At 44.6% G+C, this 18214-nt stretch overlaps 1 protein-coding gene across 3 annotated transcripts in view; it reads left to right on the top strand.

Annotated features, from left to right (window-relative positions):
• SAMD8 (sterile alpha motif domain containing 8) overlaps positions 1 to 11077 on the top strand; it is a 159904-nt gene extending 148827 nt beyond the window's left edge. For all 3 annotated transcript variants that reach the window (XM_033941132.1, XM_033941130.1, XM_033941131.1), the window contains one exon: positions 6119 to 11077. In XM_033941132.1, coding sequence (XP_033797023.1) covers positions 6119 to 6423 — 305 coding nt within the window. In that variant the 3' untranslated portion in view covers positions 6424 to 11077. The remainder of the gene's footprint in view (positions 1 to 6118) is intronic.
• Positions 11078 to 18214: the final 7137 nt, after the last annotated feature.

The following is an 18214-nucleotide window of genomic DNA, read 5'->3' as shown; positions in this document are numbered from 1 at the left end:
CTGCAGAAGGAATCCACTCCGGTTTTTGAATCCCTCCTACTTCACAGAGGGCTCTGCTGCCCCCTATAGTTAGTTCCAAAGAAGGCAATAGCCCCTTCTAGAAACAGATGTAAAAGAGGGGTACAGGGAAACTTCATGAAGAACAAGTGTGTTCTGCTCTGAAATTATAACAAACATGTTAAACAATGAATAATCAAATTAGCGCAACAAACATGCCAAACAGAAACATTAATGGAGCTCAAATAATACCCCAAAGCATCCTAGCAATAGACTACTCTTCATACTCTTAAGGTCTGATTGACATCCAACTGTCAGGTTTGGATAAGTACATTCTGAGTGAGAAGTAGGCAGATGCAAGAAATAAATGACAGGGCAGGGGTCCAGAATAACACACTTATCTACTAGAAAAGCTATTAGCAAGATAAGAACCTAATCTTTTTCTAGTACAATAGGTGTGTCATTCTGGATGAGTGGGACATAAAAAAGCAGTCCCAGAAGTCTAGGGTGGGATCACTGCGCCAGCTCATAACACTGAGGATACAAAGACAGTCCTCCCTTGGTGCCACATCCATTCTGTAAAACTTGGAAACTGTAGAGTGAACCCAAATCTCCTCGGGGGAGACCACCCAAGCTGCCCAGGATGAAGCCATACTTCTAGTCAAATGCGCCTTTACGGAAAAAGAGAACTGTTTCCACAAACAATATATGCTGGCAAAATAGTCCTTTGGATCCATCTGGAAATTGTGGCCTTGAACGCTGGTACACCGCAGCTAGCTAGCTTTATCAGCACAAAAAGGTGGTCAGATAGCCTGAACTTGTTGGTGGTCTCAAGATTTTGGAGACTGGAACGCTGGCAATCTGACTTCCTGATTGACATGGAATGCAAAAACCACCTTTGGCAGAAAGGAAGGAATTGTGTGCAGAGAGACTTCCACTTCAATAAATTTTAAGGAAAGGCTCCCTGCAAGAGCCTGTAATACCAAGACCCTTCTCAGAAAACCTGTTTTGAGCGTCAGATCCATCAAGGATGCTTCCTTCAGTGGTTCATATGGAGCTTGCTTGCAAAACCACGTTAAGATCCCAAGAAGGGCATGGAGATTTTACTGGGGGCCTGATATGCAGTGCTTCCTTTAGAAATCTGCTTATGTTCAGAAGAGATGCCAGCATAAATCTGCGGTCTCAAGCCCTAAAACAAGAGAGTCCTGCTACTTGGACTCTAAGGGATGCCATTGTAAGTCCCTTGTCAATATGCATGAAATAGATTTGCATCTCAAGGAGGCAGTGCATGCAAATCCATCTCATATGTATTCATGGTGGAGATCCTGAAAACCTGACCTGGCTCCGGCTCTCGAGGACCAGAATTGCCTACCCCTGATATAGACTAACACAAACAAAAAATCCAACGGAATTGCAGTGATGTGTCAAACAATGAACAAAGGAAAAAAATTGCAGAGATGATGTACAAGATGCCAAGTCTTTATTCAATAAAACATTGCTTAGACATAAACAGTTTGTATCCAAGGTATGGTCCAAAAGGGTGATGAACCGGGACCCAACATGGTCCCTGTTTCGAAAAACACTCCTTCCTCAGGGGTCCTAAAAGTATCTACACTTCTCCTTCCGTATTCGCGAGGTTTAGGGAAAGAGCTGACCCGTGAATATGGTAAAACCATGAATAACTTTTATATGTTATTCGCAGTTTTTATGTTAAAACTCTCGTGAATATGATGAAATTTCAAATAAAGGAAGTGCTGGCAAAAGCGAATTTCTCTCTGCATGCTGAAGCAAATGCTGGGCAAAAAGTGCCTAACTTTTTATCAGTGCTCTGGGATGTTGTGATTTGGGGGGGGGGGAGCTAGCAAGGTAAAGAAAAACATGAATAATTGAAGTCGCGAGTAATAAAACTGCGAATACGGAGGGAGAAGTGTAAATCACATACGGATTACAACTGGATAAAAAGACGATTAAGTAGGCTAATAAACTGCGAAAGAGCCAACTTGACCCAGTTTATTAGCCTACTTAATCGTCTTTATATCCAATTGTAATCTGTATAGTACCCCAGTATGTGATTTAGATACTTTTAGACCTGACTAAGGAAGGAGTGTTTTTCGAAACACAGACCATGGGTCCTGGTTCATTACCCTTTTGGACCATACCTTGGATACAAACTGTTTACATCTAAGCAATGTTTTGTTAAATAAAGATTTGGCATCTTGTACATCATCTCTGCAGTTTTTTCCTTTATTCGTTGATTGACATAGACTTAGAGAATGACACGGTGGCGGTTTACCCGCGGCCACCGCATTTTAGCCGTGGGTCACCCGCCGAAAACGGGGAAGAAAACTAGCGGGGCGGTGAATGGTCTTGTCCCCGCAGTGAGGCATGAAGGATCGCGCGGTCCCCGCAGCTCACACCCGCCTGCCCAATCGATTCTAGTGTTTAGCCAGCTCTCTCCCTTCTCCTCACCTTAGTTTGTAGATTTTCTTTTTCGGCGACCCACACGCTATCAGAGAGCCCGCACCCGCTGCTGCTCAGTTTCGATCTTCTGCTCTGACGCAACCGGAAACAGGAAGTTGCAGCAGAGCAGAAGATTGAACACTGAGCAGCCGCGCGTGCGCGGCTCTTTGGGAAAGCGTGCAGGTCGCCGAAAAAGAAAACCTATAAAGTAAGGTGAGGAGAAGGGAGAGAGCTGGCTAAACACTAGGATCGATTGGGCAGGCAGGTAGTGGCTGCGGGGACCGTGCGATCGCTAGTGTTCCCGGCTCAAATTGGAAGGAGGGAGTGAAAGGGAATAGGATTCTGGGCCAAGGGGATGAAGTCGGAAAGAAAAACCCACAGCAGGAAAGAAAGGGAAGGACTGGCAAGTGAGCCAGATGCTAGAAGCAGGGGGGGGGGGAAGAAAGAGGGAAAAAAGCTAGATGGGGTTGAAAAGAAGAGACACACTGGTATGGAAGAGGAAGATAGGGGAAATCTGGACACAGGAAGGTAACAGAAAGAGGGGAAATTATGTGCATGGGGCATAAGGACAGAGACATAAAGGGGACATGCCATGGGGATGGTATATGGACACAGGGGGGGCAATGACAGATACATAGGGGAGATATTAGAAATGGAGAAAATAGGAGCACAGAAGCGAGATGGTTTGTGGGGATGGGACAGGGACCGAGCTTGCATGCTCCAGTGGCTTGCACAAATTACATTGTAACGTGCCATGAAAATAAGAGGAAGGAAGGTAGATAGGCCACGCGAGAGGAGCTGAAGGGTGGTGGTGGAAAGGAATAGAACAGACATTGAAGGAGGGTGGAGAGGAACAGACCCCCAAGGGAAATTTGGAAGACAGAGTGGGAAGAAGACAGATGCCAGACTATGCGGGAGCGGGGGGAAGAAGATGGGTGCTAGACCAATTGGGGGGGGGGGGGGGTTAAGGGAGAGGCACAGTAACAGCAAATGGAAGACGCAGAGAGAAGACACACAGTGGATGGAAGGAATTCAATGAGAAGATGTGGAAAGCAGAAACCAGACAACAAAGGTAGAAAAAAAAATTATATTTATTTATTTATTTTTTGCTTTAGGATAAAATAGTATATTAGTTGTGTTGATAAAAATTTATAAACAAAGCCCTGCCAGCTGAACATCTCTTTCTCTAGTTCAGCAGCAGGAACTTTGATTTATAAGAAAGGAATAAGCTAAATATTACAGTACTAAGGCTTATATGGATGCAGCGGGGACGGTGACGGGGCGGTGAATGGGATGGCGATGGCAGTGGCGGTGACGGGGCGGTGAAAGGGATGGCGGTGACAGTGACGGGGCGGTGAAGGGAACGGCGGTGACGGGGCGGTGCAGAGGATGGTGGGCCGGTGACGGGGCGGTGACGGGGACAGATTTTTTCCCCGTGTCATTCTCTACATAGACTACCACAGTAGCATTGTCTGAGAAGTCTCAGACATCCTGATCTTCCAGAGTCTTCTGCAGTTTCTGCAAAGCCAGCTGAATGGTTTGAAGTTCCAGCCTGTTGATCGACCACTTCTTCTGAGAGGTCGACCAACGCCCCTTTACCAAACAACATTTGCCCTTTGAAAGGAAGTCTGCTGAGAGTAACCTTGGATGTGGAGTCACCATCCCATTGCCTTATTCAGAGCATCCTGCAGGCTGAGATCGAATAAACTGAAACTTTGCTCATGACTCTGATGTCATACAGAGCATCTGCTATTTAATCCACACCTGCCATTAGGAGCTGGGGTAAAGGCTTGTCGCTCTCCCGCTCAAGACTCCGTAACCTTGTATGATAGGTGCAGATCACAAAGGAGGCTGCTGTAACTGCTTTGATTCCTAAGGTCAAAATCTGAAACTTTTGAGAACCACATACCACGTCTCCCTCTCAAGGGAGGAAGTGTGCTTTGTAAGTTGCACTACCAAGGAATTCACCTTGGGCTCTGCGAACAGCTGGTGACACTCCAATGCCATTGGATACAGCTGAGCCATAGCCCTGGCAACTTTAAGGGACCCTTCAGGGGCATCCCAGAGCTCTATGACCAATACATTAATATCAGGATTCCAAGGAAATGTAGAAGACTGGGCTCTCACTCCACTCATAATAGAGGAGGAAGCAGAGGGGACCTGAGAGGAGTCCAAATTTAACTCCTGCAGTAAGTCAGTATTCAGATCTAACAAAGCTCAGGGTTTGAATAGTTGGAGAACCATGTGATCATCCCCTGGATTGAAGGTCACCACAGAGTCTAATACACCTGACTGCGACCCTGCATCTCCTGACAGATGAGACCCGTCGTCATCTGAATCTCCCTCGGAAAGATCCCGTAGAGACTGGCCAACTGCAGCCAGTGAGCCCATGCCCCCATATGCACTGTCGGAAGTTCTGCCAGATTTCCCCTTGGAAGGTTGGCTGTCCTTGAAAGGCTCTTCATATCAAATTAACAAATTCCGAAGAAAATCGTACCAGGCAGCACTGAGTCTCCTGTAGAGGACTTCAGTTTATGTCTCTTGGGCTCTGTGGCCTCTGCACTTAGGAGGACCACCTGAAAGGAAAATAGTCCCAACCAATGGCTAAGCCAGCTGCTCCCACCCCTCCTTCACTTGCTACACATGTGCAAGAGAGCTCTTTGGATGCCCATCCAGCACAAACCTGGCATAAATTAAGGTCAAAAGAGCCTGAGGACTCCATCCCTGCCAGTTTTGACGTAAAACGAGATACTTTGGAAAAAAAATATTGGGAAATCCAAGATGGCCGCAGCAGCAGCATTTTGGTGCCAAAAATGCCTCAAATGTTAAATAAAATGAATAAAACTAGCAATTTTAGAGGTGGGGGAACATCAGGTAACAGGCAGAACTCTTTGAAACATTTGCAGACCCCGCCCCCCTCCCCTGATTTTTCTCATAGGCTGGAACAGCCTTACTTACTGTGACCTGTGCTTGCAATGTGCTGCAGCCTGCCTCAGCTCAAAAGGTAGCTGGATCTGGGAGAAGAAATCACTGCCTCAAAGAGAACGTCCTTCCAACACTGAATCTTTGGGCTGCCAGTCTCACTGGTGTCTGTCTGTGCCTCCATGGACACGCAGAAAGGGGACAGGCGAAATACAGCTGGCACTCTGCGAGACCCCTACAGATGCCAAACAGCCTGCGCTGAAACCCCTGCAAGCAGTAAATGAGCAATGCTACCAGGGGACGGCCCTGAGCTCCAAAAAGAAGCTTCTGCAGGCTGACTAACAGGTACCACAAGACCTCAGTCTTTCTTCTCCACACAGGCATAGCTAAATCCTCAACTAAGGAAGCTCTTAGCACTGAAAGATGAGAAATTATACAAAAAATACCTCATAAAATAAAGAAATAAGCAGAGCAGATCAGAAACACTCCTTCAAGCTCGTGTTCTAAGGGGGGGGGGGGCAACAGAGCCCACTTTGAAGGGGGGGATTCAAAAACTGGAATGTATTCCTTCTGCAAGGCTTGCGAGCACTGGGATATAACCCGCTCATCCAGAATGACACACCTATTGCATTAGAATATATAAAAGACAAATGAGAAAGGATTAAATAAAGGTTGTAGACGAGGATAAATAGATGGAAAAGAAACGTGCATGATCATTTTTTGTGTTCTTTTTTTACAGATACCCCAAGAAGCTGGAACTTCTTGCACACCTTATCTTGGGTTCTGAATTTGTTTGGAATCTTCTTCATTCTAGCTGCACATGAACATTACTCTATTGATGTCTTCATTGCCTTTTATATCACTACCAGAATCTTTCTGTATTATCATACGTTGGCTAACACGCGAGCTTATCAACAGAGCCGTAGAGCACGGATTTGGTTTCCAATGTTTTCCTTTTTTGAATGCAGTGTGAATGGTCCAGTACCAAATGAGTACTGTTGGCCCTTCTCAAGACCTATGATTATGAAAAGTTTAATAGGATAGGTGGTACCAAATTTAGTTAAAATTGGTATTCTTCACTGCATTGATACATCTTCTTTATAGGAAAATAAATGACATTTTTCTCTACTTTTTTTGTCTCCTTGCTGCTTAGATTCTGTACTAACAAATTTGTGCTTTCTGTCCCTACAGTATTAAAAAGTAAATTACAAGTGATGCTTTTCTTAGTTGTCTGATCTGAGATTCTAATGTGGAAGTTACTTCCTTTGGCAATCTCTTGTATTAATGCTTTGGTGCAAGTATATAATGCAGAAGTAGTATACAGTAATCTATTTATTACATTTCAGGCCCTGCTGATCTTTTCTGATTTATTGAAGATGTAAGATAAAGCACATTGTTGCTAAAATGTTCTAAATGTTTCTCGTGTTACCATATAAAATATCTGATTTGGGAAATGTAACACACTAGTAGAAGAAACTTTCACTCACATACCCCTACCCCTCCTGTTGCCTGCCATGCATCATCTTTTTAGGGGATATTGCTCTCTAGAACAGAATTGGCAAGATGTATTTGATGTGGAAGTGAGAGCTAGTGCTTATGTCACAGATTCCCGCCATGATAATCCCATCAATACCTGTTTTGAATAAGAAAGCTTTGAGAATTGTAAAATATGGGTCTGTCAGATGGAAAGCAAAAGTGAAGGTGAGGGCAACCACGGTTGTGACTGAAAACAGCACTTAATTTATGAACTTGAAGTTGATGCTTGAGGGCTGAATAAAGAAGAACAGTTTTTTTGGATACATGTACATTATTTTGCAAAGAGTAGTTTAAATTTGTCTAGATACTAATTGCTAAATGTGTGTTACTGAGGATAGCAAACGTGGCAACCACTTTCCCGTATTAGATGCTACAAGTCAGCTGCTTATTTAATTCCTGTTTTCTACTTTGTACTCTAGGCACTGAGTTCATAAATCCATAGCTTGTCCTCATAGTGGATAGCCCATTTACTACACTCACACTAGGTCTAAATTAAGATAAGATGGATTTTTTGTGTTGTTGGAATGTCTCCATATTGGATACAATTAAAAAATGATGAATTACAAGCACATTTTATGCATTAAGAGGGTAATTTTATACATTTTTGTATATAAAATGCCTCTTATAAAATTGGTAAATACAAATGCCCCAAAATAATAATAATCCTGATTTTAAAAAATGCTGTTCGTAACTGTTGTTAGTCTCTCGGCATTCCATTTTCTGTCCAAATTTCTCACCTGAGCACATCTACTCTACCAAATTTATGCCTACATTTCTGACATGTCTCTGTGGGGTTGCAGGAGTCAATTGCAAATACAAGCAAGAAATGTAAGCAGTACTCCTTCATAAAATAGGCACCTTGCTGAGTCCTAGACTGTAAAGTCTAAAGTTCCTGGAGCATATGATGGGTTTCTGCAGCAGTTTTTTTAAAGTTTGAAACAAAATTTGATACAGATTCTTTGCTCAGTAAAATCTGTCAAATCGAAATCTGCCGAGTCACTAAAACACAACCTTATAAAATCGCACAGAACAAAACAACACGACCACTCAGCTGCATGCCCGTTGACACACTGATACACAAAGCATACTGCTAGACACCTCTAGCGGCGGAAGGGCATACTATATCCAGTTTGTGTGTGTTGTTCACAATCCCCAAACTTTTGGGTAGCACCTCGTACACAGCTTTCTGTGAAAGTTCAGATTAAGAAAACAAAACATTTTGGTTGATATTGTTTCACAGGCTGTTATAATCCTGTTTGTTTTCTCAAAATTTAATGCAGAATTGAAAATTGAGTATTTTTTATTTTTATTTTTTGGAATTATGATCAGCAAATCCTTTTAATATTTTTTTTATTAATGGAGTCTCCCTTTGCTTTTCTTGATCCAGCAGTTTTCATCATTTCCCTGTGCTTCCAGTTCAGTTTGGAACTAGATCAGGGAACTGGTTCCATGAGCCTTCATATACGATTACCTGTGGATTATTTTATTCCATGTTGTATCCTGCCCAGCTTAATTTAGTCCTGTCTTGTAGGGTTGGTCCTCTACCAGAGGACCATGCACCAGAGTTCCATTTGAAGCCCTGCAGTCAAGAATGTTAAGTCTGGCCACTGTATGTCACTATTACACATTAGCTGAGGCTCCCTACCTCTTGCTGCTGTGATAGTAATTTGTACTCAGGTCCCTATTTTTCTCTCCTCTTCCCCCCCCCCCCCCCCGCACTCCCCTCCTAATTTTAGTGAACAATGGTGGATAGCCTGCAACGGGTTACCTTTTGCTTGCTGGCTAAAATTTTTGTCTGAATTGGTTTTGGGCAACTCTCAAAAATGAAATGAGGAGAATAGTATGTATATGATGTTGGAAGAAACAGAAATAAGAAGGAATCTGAAAGAGTTAGTGTGGTATATTAAATTATTTTTCATCCTGCTAGATCAGTCCAGACCAACAGATTTTGAGGCTCATTTTCAAATTGCTTAGACACACAAAATACCATAGCTTTCTATTCTTTTATATATATATATAAATTTCTTTTCAAGCCCACATTATTGGGGAGATGTACTTCATTTCAGAAAATATCAAATTAAGAAAACTTATTGAGTGAACTCCAAGTCCAAACATTATGGACCTAGGTCCAATCATTAATAGGGTTTAATTATTTACTTCTTCTCTTTTCTATATAAGTAACAGTAATCAATTCATTTCTCTAGCCAGCAGAAATTGTTGTAGCTGTATTGGGTCCCAAAACACAAACTCAGTGTCTTGTAATTTAACAATCCTTCAAAAAATACTCTAAGAGTAATTTTTTGAAGGATTGTTGAAACACTCTAAGTGACGGTCCAAAGCCATGTGTTGATATTATTGAACAGTGGTTGTAATTTAACAAGACACTTACAGGGAAATTTTAGATAAAAGGATGCCTCCAGAGCTACAACTCTAATTTTTAATTTCTGAAATTCTTTTCTCCTGAGTTGAGTAGTTCTGGAAACATTCGGAAAAATTCTTACTAAGTCTCCACAAAATTTTGTTAATTTCTGAAATTCTTTTCTTCTGAGTTGAGTAGTTCTGGAAACATCCGGAAAAATTCTTACTAAGTCTCCACAAAATTTTGTTAATCTATTTTTAAAGTACAATTTCATTATTAACATCTTATCCATTTCACTCATGCAGGTTATTACCAGGGTGGACCGAGTCTGGATCAAATCTTGACTATCCTCAAAAAAAATCTGTTAAATTAATTTCTGTTGTTACCAGTTGGACAACACCCTGGTTAGATTCAAGTTTTTTCTGAGGAATATAATAATAATTATTAATCGGAAAACTCTCCGCATTGGGTAAGCCCAGTATTTCCTTAAAAAATGTTTTTAACAATATTTCATGAGACAACAAATGGGTCACTGGGAAATTAATCAAGCGAAGAAGGTTCCTTGCTCTATATAAATTTTCCATTATTTCTAATTTGGAATGCATAACACAAGAATCTTTAACCACAGAGGTAGAAACAGTCTGTAATGTGGTGACTTGAGATTCTATTGTATTCAACCTCTTATCTAAGGAACCCAAATTAGTATACACATTATCCAATTTATGAACAACTGCTTGCCAATCATGGACCCCTGAAGAAGGCATGTTCTCCGAAACACGGACCATGTTGGGTCTCTTGGTTTGTAACAAAGTGGTAACATTTAACTGCATTAAATATTTGGTATCATAAACATAGCCTGCATCTTGTACATACCTAGTCTGCAGTTTTTCTTTTTGCTTCTTGATTATTGTTATAAAACATCCAAGTGCTAATCCCACCCAAAACATGCCTCTAACACACCCCCTTAAGATTTAGATACACAGAAGACCAAACGACCAGCAAGATGTCTAGAAAGTAAGACATTTAAGTGCCGGTTTATGCCGTCTTTTGGATGTGTAGCTTATTTGAAAATGAGCCCCTAAGTATCTAAGTGCCTTGAAAATGAACCTCTATATCACCTTACCAACAGATGGAGGCAGAAAACCTAAACATTTTCAATGACATTACTGTCATTGAACATGTATTTCTCTACCTCCCACAGATGGTGCTGGTTGGATTGATGCAGCAAAATTCTTCTATACAGGCCTGACTCCCTAGGGTGCAGTCCATTGGCTACAGTCCAGTAGTAAAACTGCTTTGACCAGTGTTAATTCCCAGGGATTAGTCCACAAGCTGCCTTCTTTTTGAGCTGGAGTAATGTCTTCCTTCCTTAGGCCCAAGCCTGAGCCTATGAGTGAGCATCTTTCCTGTTGCCGGGGAGGGGGTTGCTTGACTTCAGGAGCTCGATTTGTTGTTTTTGCATTTATTCTGCACATGTGCCCATCACTATTACCAGCGATGGGCACATGCAAATTTAGTGAACATTTGCTACTCTCCACCAACTCATTTGCATGAGTGTTGTTTGGAGAATTACTCACTTTTTAAAAATCATTACAATGATGGCTGCGACAGTAGCCCATTGGTTTTTAACACAAATTTTTGAGAATCAAGCCCTCAGTGGGGTGGGCTGGCAGGGATACCATGGAGCCGCTGCTGGGAGAGGGTACCTTTTTGCCATATCCCTCCTCTGAGGGAAGTATCTCTGCAGAGCTTAATAAAAAAAAAAAAAAAAAAAAGGGTAAGGTAAGAAATAGGTATATTGGGTTTCTGTGCTGTTTTTTATCTCTCAAAGCTTAATAAAGAAAAAGTAAGGATAAGACAAAAGAAAAGCTTAGTTATGGCTATGAGCAAGCACACTAGAGGTTTGCATGGGGCTTGTGAGTTCAGTGGGGATTTTCCAGGGGTTGGAGGAAGTAGTACTTCTTTCTCATGGTACTGAAGTGATGCTGGAAGGAAGTGTTAGGGAGGGAATATGGAGCCAGCAGGCAAACAGTGCCAGCAGCTTTAACTTCCCCAGGTGTAACCAGGAAGGGGGACATAATCACTGGCAGTGAACCTCTCCTGGTGATCCTCAATCAGTCCTGTGCACTGGGGTATATGGTGCTTGTGAAGTACCCCTTTTCATCAGCTGCAGAAAAGAGGAGAGGTGCAACCTGGGCCCTGCAGGAGCCCATGTATGTCTTTCCACTGTGGCCCCTGATTGGAAGAGTACATTGAAGGCAGATTGGCTTCACCAGCAATGATATGCAGATCTGGTTTGATTGTTGGTAGGGTCCCCCTATATTGCTGTCAAGGTGTCCAGGCCTGTTAAGGCAGGGGCTGATAGTGGTGGAAGATCCGGATCCCTTCTGATTTATGGCTTGGTCTTTAAGAGGCAGCGTTTGAGGCATAGAAATTACTCAACATTGGTCAAAAGCCTGTAGGAATTACATGTCCTTAGCATCTGCAAGAGTGTGGTGAAAGTTTGAATGCCAGTGTTCAGCTTCTCTCTCCAGCATATGGTGCATGTCTCCAAAGGGGGCTTGATCAGGCCTTGATGCTTAACTCCACTAAGATTCTGGTGACAATTAGTGCTGCCCAATTCGGGGGAAAAATTTTCAATTTGGTTCAGCCTATTGAATCAATTTTTCGATTTGTTTTTCTTGATTCATTCTAGACTAATCTAGAACTCACCCAGGAAGACTGCAGGGTTCATCTTATGCCTTGCTGTCTCAGATCTTAGTGTTTCTGGTTTGTAATGTAGTAAATCTGTAGAGGGTTCCTTTAGGGAGTTCTTGATCTTTCTATATATATATTAGTTTTGTAACGGTAGCTTTGGCATCAAGATACTAACAAATTCCAAGCTGCACCATTCCTTATACCAGTCATTTTACTGAAGGTGTTGAGCTTTTCTGCCTCCATCTGCTCAGAACAGACGGCAGAAAAAAAAATCCCAAACTAAAATCTCCAGCCTTAATTCTTATTTTCTTAATAGCTGAAAGGCTTTTCATTCAGTGATGGGAAATCTCTGACAACTCTAGCCTGCTGTTGCTTATGGTTGGTGGGGGTCTAATATTCTTATTGCCTCCTCCCACCTCATAGCTGCACTGCTTCATGTTGGGCTTCCCACACCATGCCACTGAGTTATACTGATGGAATGTATTGCACATACAACATCAGACACTTCAGAAATGAATACCATCTGAACAAATATTCTTTTATATAGAAAGGAAGATAAGTTTTCCTTTCAGAATTTTTTTTTCTTCTATTACTTTATTTTTACTTTGGGTTTTTTTTTAACATGCCAAAGCCTGAATTTTAAATGGTGCAGGCATTGAAGGTTGATTTTAAAAAAACAGATTCAAGTACTCTTGAGCTCTAATTCATGCGGAACGCCTCCTATGTTGGGTAAAGACTGGAAGTAATTACGACTTTTTTTTCAAGTGGGAATCAGATTGGTGTTTGGGCTCAGCTGCTGGTATTCAGATGAGAGCTAACTTGAAGACCTGGAAGTGTCAGTCTGCTGGTATTAAGGGAGCTGAAACTTTGGTTTAATATAATTTAAAAAAAGTTATTGAATGGAGGACTTAGTTGTTGATGTGCTGGTTAAGCTGGGAACATTCTTCTATCTTGGCCTCTGGGGTCACTTCAAATATTGTATTTCATATGCTGCAGACTAAAGGCTAGATTTACTAAAGTATGCTACTATATTAGCATGCCTTATTAGAAAATAGACCTGCAATGTGTAATGCATGCAAAATGTGAATTTAGCATATCATATAATGTTTTTTAAGATTTAGCCCTAAGAATAGCCAAGCCTTTGGGTAAGAAATTACATAAAAGATGTCTTCAACAAAACTGTTAAAAAAATTATATAGCAGATGACATAATAGATTTGTTTAAAGATAATTTTGATGATGTGGGCTAAATTTATTGTATTCATATATGTTTAGATTCTTTGTGTAATTCAGCATCATCAGGGCAGTATTGTGTTTTGTACTTTGGTTAATAATTATTCAGAAAATAGCAGTTTGCACTTCCTGCGTTACCAAACAACTAATTGGTATTCACATAATCTACTTCCTCTTTACAACCTAGTAGTTTGGGTTCATTGCTGCACCCCAAATGAATTTTATAGATGATGCTGAGTCTGACATCCAGTAAAGCTGTTTTCACTGACTGAAGAAACTCAGACCTATGCTGCAATACTGAGCATGCCACACAAGCAGGTGTGTCTGTGGCTTTTAAAGGATTAAGGCTTAAAACTTATCAAAGACTGAATTGAGAACCCCTGATCTAGGGCAGCAATATAAAAACCTAAACATCCAGTATTCATCTATAGGCTCTAGGGCAGGGATTCTCAACCCAGTCCTCAGCATACATCAGCCAGTCAGTTTATCGGAATACCCACAATGAATGAGATAAATTTGCATGCACTGCCTCTTTTGTTGGCAAATGCATATTTATTGTGGATGACTTGAAACCAGACGGTCCTTGGGAGACATAAAGTGAGAGTTTAAAACCCCAGCCCTAGGGTGAGTCCTCAACTATTATGTTTCCTTTTCAAACAGGAAGCTTGTAGGAGGAGGAGGGGGGGGGGCTCAGTGGCAGGGCTGTTCCTATACTTTATGACAAACTGCAGCTGCCAAATATATGAGTAGCACTCTCATTTTCAGAAGACAGGTGGGCAATGAGGCACTGCAGATGCAAAGAGTGGAGAAAAAAATTAGGTTTCATGGTTTTTGGCTGTTTCTGTTGTTGTTGTTGTTTTTTTTTTTTTTGGGGGGGGGGAGATAAGGAGCCTGCCTCATCAGTACCTGTTGCAGAAAGAGAAGGGACTTTAAATGTTTTAAAATTGTGACGTTCCGAGGGGACACTAAATACAGGCCTGCTTATGCTATAAATGCACCAAACAGCACAGTTACTTACCGTAACAGGTGTTATCCAGGGACAGCAGGCATATATTCTCACATGTGGGTGACGTCATCTACGGAGCCCCGATGTGGACAGCTTTTTCAAGCAAACTTGATTGAAGATTTAAGTTTGCTCTGCTGCTCCATGCATGTGTGCCTTCCTGCTCCACTAGAGGGCGCATCCCCTCCTCGTGGTCTCCAGTTCACCTAACCAGCAAAGAAGCCAACCTCGGGGAGGCGGGCGGGTTGTGAGAATATATGCCTGCTGTCCCTGGATAACACCTGTTACGGTAAGTAACTGTGCTTTATCCCAGGACAAGCAGGCATGATATTCTCACATGTGGGTGACCTCCAAGCTAACTGAAAAGGGATGGAGGGAAGTTGGCAATTTAAGCAAATAGATTACGCAATACCGATTGGCCAAAACAGCCATTGCTCCTGGACAATGTATCCAGACAGTAGTGGGAGCTGAAAGTATGAACCGAAGACCACGTGGCAGCCTTGTAGATTTCCTCAATGGGTGTGGACCGGAGGAAAGCTACGGAGGCTGCCATCACTCGGACCTTATGTCCCGTTACTCGACCATGCAGCGTGAGACCAGTCTGAGCGTAGCAAAAAGAAATACAAGCAGCCAACCAGTTTGACAAGGTGCGCTTGGAAACTGGGCGACCCAACCGATTAGGGTCGAAGGACAAAAACAATTGTGGAACTGCCCGATGAGACTGAGTGCGTTGGAGGTAAAAGGCCAACGCTCTCTTACAGTCAAGCGTGTGGAGCGCCATCTCTCCGGGGTGAGAGTGGGGCTTGGGAAAAAATACTGGCAAAACGATGGACTGGTTGAGATGAAAATCAGACACCACTTTAGGCAAGAACTTAGGGTGAGTGCGGAGGACCACCTTGTCATGATGGAATACAGTGAAAGGTGGGTCCGCCACCAGAGCCTGTAGCTCACTAACCCGCCGAGCGGAAGTGAGTGCAAGCGGGAAGATCACCTTCAAGTGAGGAATTTCAGATGGCATTTGTCTAACGGCTCAAATGGAGGTTTCATGAGTTGAGCCAGAACCACATTAAGGTCCCAAACCACCGGGGGAGGTTTGAGAGGAGGGTGGACATTCAAAAGACCTTTCATGTAACGAGAAACTAAGGGATGGAGTGAAAGGGCTTTCCCTTCCAGGGGTTGATGAAAGGCAGCAATCGCACTAAGATGTACTCGAATGGAGTTGGTCTTCAGGCCGGAGTGAGATAGATGAAGCAAATACTCCAGGACCAAGGAGACGGGGACCGACACCGGGTTTTGGCTGTGCGAGGAGCACCAGGACGAGAATCTGGTCCACTTTTGAGAATAGCAGGTTCTAGTCGAGGCCTTCCTCGAGGCTTCCAATATTTCCTTGACTGATTGCGACACAGGGAGAGAAGTCAGGGGGAGAGAAACCAAGCATTCAGATGAAGAGACTGAAGATTGGGATGTAACAGCGAACCCTGGCTCTGCAATAGCAGAGAGGGAAACAGAGGCAGAGGCAGCGGATCTCTGGTACTGAGTTGAAGTAGGAGGGAAAACCAAGGCTGGCGTGGCCACCGGGGAGCAATCAAGATCATCGTGGCTCGCACCGGTTTGAGATGGACCAGCGTCCGCAGAATCAGAGGAAAAGGCGGAAACGCGTATAGAAACCTTCCCTCCCAATCTAGGAGGAAGGCGTCGGCCTCGAGGAGGTCCGGGGAGTACATCCGGGAGCAGAATTGAGGGAGTTTGTGATTGAGGGGGGGAGGCGAACAGATCTATCTGAGGAGTCCCCCACTTCTCGAACACCTGTCGTAAGGTCTGAGAGTTCAGTGACCACTCGTGTGGCTGGAGGAGGCGGCTGAGTCGTCTGCCAGACAGTTCCGCTCTCCTTGTATGTACACCGCTCGAAGGAAGATGTTGTTGGAGATTGCCCACTTCCAGAGACGCAGGGCTTCCCGACAGAGGGACCGAGACCCCGTCCCCCCTTGCTTGTTTACGTAGTACATTGCCACCTGGTTGTCGGTTCGGACGAGAACCACCCGGTCGTGGAGCAGATGTTGAAAAGCCACAGCGGTGAGATAGATGGCCCGAAGCTCCAGCACGTTGATGTGGCAGCGGCGGTCCTCTGTTGACCACATCCCCTGAGTGCGTAGGCCATCCAGATGAGCTCCCCAAGCGTACTCCGATGAATCCGTGGTGAGTACCTTGCTGTGTGGAGGGGCGAGAAAAAGTAAACCTTTGGAAAGATTTGAAGAGTCGGCCCACCAGAGGAGCGATCATTGCAAGGAAGGAGTCACTGTCACGGGACGGTCGATTGGTTCCCGATCCTGACGCCATTGAGAGGCCAGGGTCCATTGAGGAATCCTCAGGTGGAGGCGGGCGAAGGGTATGACGTGGACGGTAGAGGCCATGTGGCCCAGAAGAGTCATCATCTGCCGAGCTGATACTGAGGTCAGCAGCGAAATCCTTCGACTCAGACTTATTAACGCCTCTTGACGTGGAGGGGGGAGGAAAGAGCGGAGGCGAACCGTATCCAGCACGGCCCCGATGAACTGTAAGGACTGAGAGGGGCGCAGCTGGGATTTTGGAAAGTTTACCTCGAACCCCAGACCCTGAAGGTAAATAATGGTCTGTCGGGTCGCTGAGATAACCCCCTCCCTGGACGGGGCTTTGATCAGCCAGTCGTCCAGGTAGGGGAATACCTGGAAGCCCTGAGAGCGTAAGGCAGCTGCGACCACCACGAGGCACTTCGTGAAGACCCGAGGTGACGATGCCAGGCAAAAGGGGAGGACTCGGTATTGTAGGTGCAGGTCCCCTACCTGAAAGCGCAGGAACTTGCGGTGAGCGGGGTGCACTGGAACATAGCTTCCTTCAGATCAAGGGAGCAGAACCAATCGCCCTCGTCGATGAGAGGGTAGAGAATCGGTAGGGAAAGCATCCGGAACTTTTCCCGCACCAGAAATTTGTTGAGTCGCCTTAAGTCTAGAATTGGGCGCAGGTCTCCCGTCTTCTTCGGAACCAGGAAGTAACGGGAGTAGAACCCTTTCCCCCGTTGGTCGGGGGGAACCACCTCCACTGCCCGTAGGCGAAGCAGTTCTCGAGCTTCTGAGAGGAGGGGTAACTGAGTTCGGTTGGGAGGGCACACTCTTGGAGGGCTGTCTGGAGGAATTTCCCGAAAGTTGAGAGAGTATCCTGATGAGATCACGCCAAGGACCCAGCGTCCGACGTGATTTGTTTCCATCGCGGGTAAAAGGCTCTGAGTCGCCCTCCGATGGGAAGGAGGCCTGGGACTGTGGCGGAGGGGGCCAGACCCCATCCGCGTATCCCGTCAAAAGGACGGGGATGGTTTGGCGGTCGCAGGCGGCTGGGACTTGGGCGGAGCCCGATGGTGAGCTTGCGGGCGTCGGGGTGGAGGCCATGAGAAAGCAGGGGTAGATTTTTGAGTTTAGCGGCGTGGAGGGGCCCTGAACGGCCTGGACGCTGGTGGTTTAGGCTTTTGCCGAACGAGGGAGGCAAACGAGCGTTCGTGTTCCGAAAGGCGTTTCGTAGCTGCCTCGATAGTGTCATCAAAAAGTTCTTTGCCGACACAGGGGAGGTTAGCCAACCAGTCCTGTAAGTTTGGGTCCATGTCGACGAGGCGTAACCAAGCTAGGCAGCGCATGGCGATAGCGAAGGCTGCCACTCTGGAGGAAAGTTCGAAGCCATCATAGGCCGCGTGGAACAAATGGAGGCGTAGGTTGGAGAAAACCTCCAGGAGCTCCTTGGCGGGAGGCCGGCAGGTCAGTCGCAAAGGCTCCCATCAGTCCAATGAGATGTTTCAGGTAGGACGTGAAGGTGAAAGTGTAGCTTTGCACCCTAGAGATCATCATAGAGTTCTGATACAGTCTCCTGCCAAACTTGTCAAGGGTCCGACCCTCTCGACCTGGGGGGACCGCCGCTGAGACCCGGGAGGGGTGAGCCTTTTTCAAGGAAGATTCTACCAACAGCGACTGGTGGGAGAGCTGCGGT

Source organism: Geotrypetes seraphini, chromosome 4 (genome assembly GCF_902459505.1).
Source record: "Geotrypetes seraphini chromosome 4, aGeoSer1.1, whole genome shotgun sequence".
Lineage (NCBI taxonomy): Eukaryota > Metazoa > Chordata > Amphibia > Gymnophiona > Dermophiidae > Geotrypetes > Geotrypetes seraphini.
The sequence above is the reverse complement of the archived record's forward strand: the minus strand, read 5'-3'. Positions and strand labels throughout refer to the sequence as shown.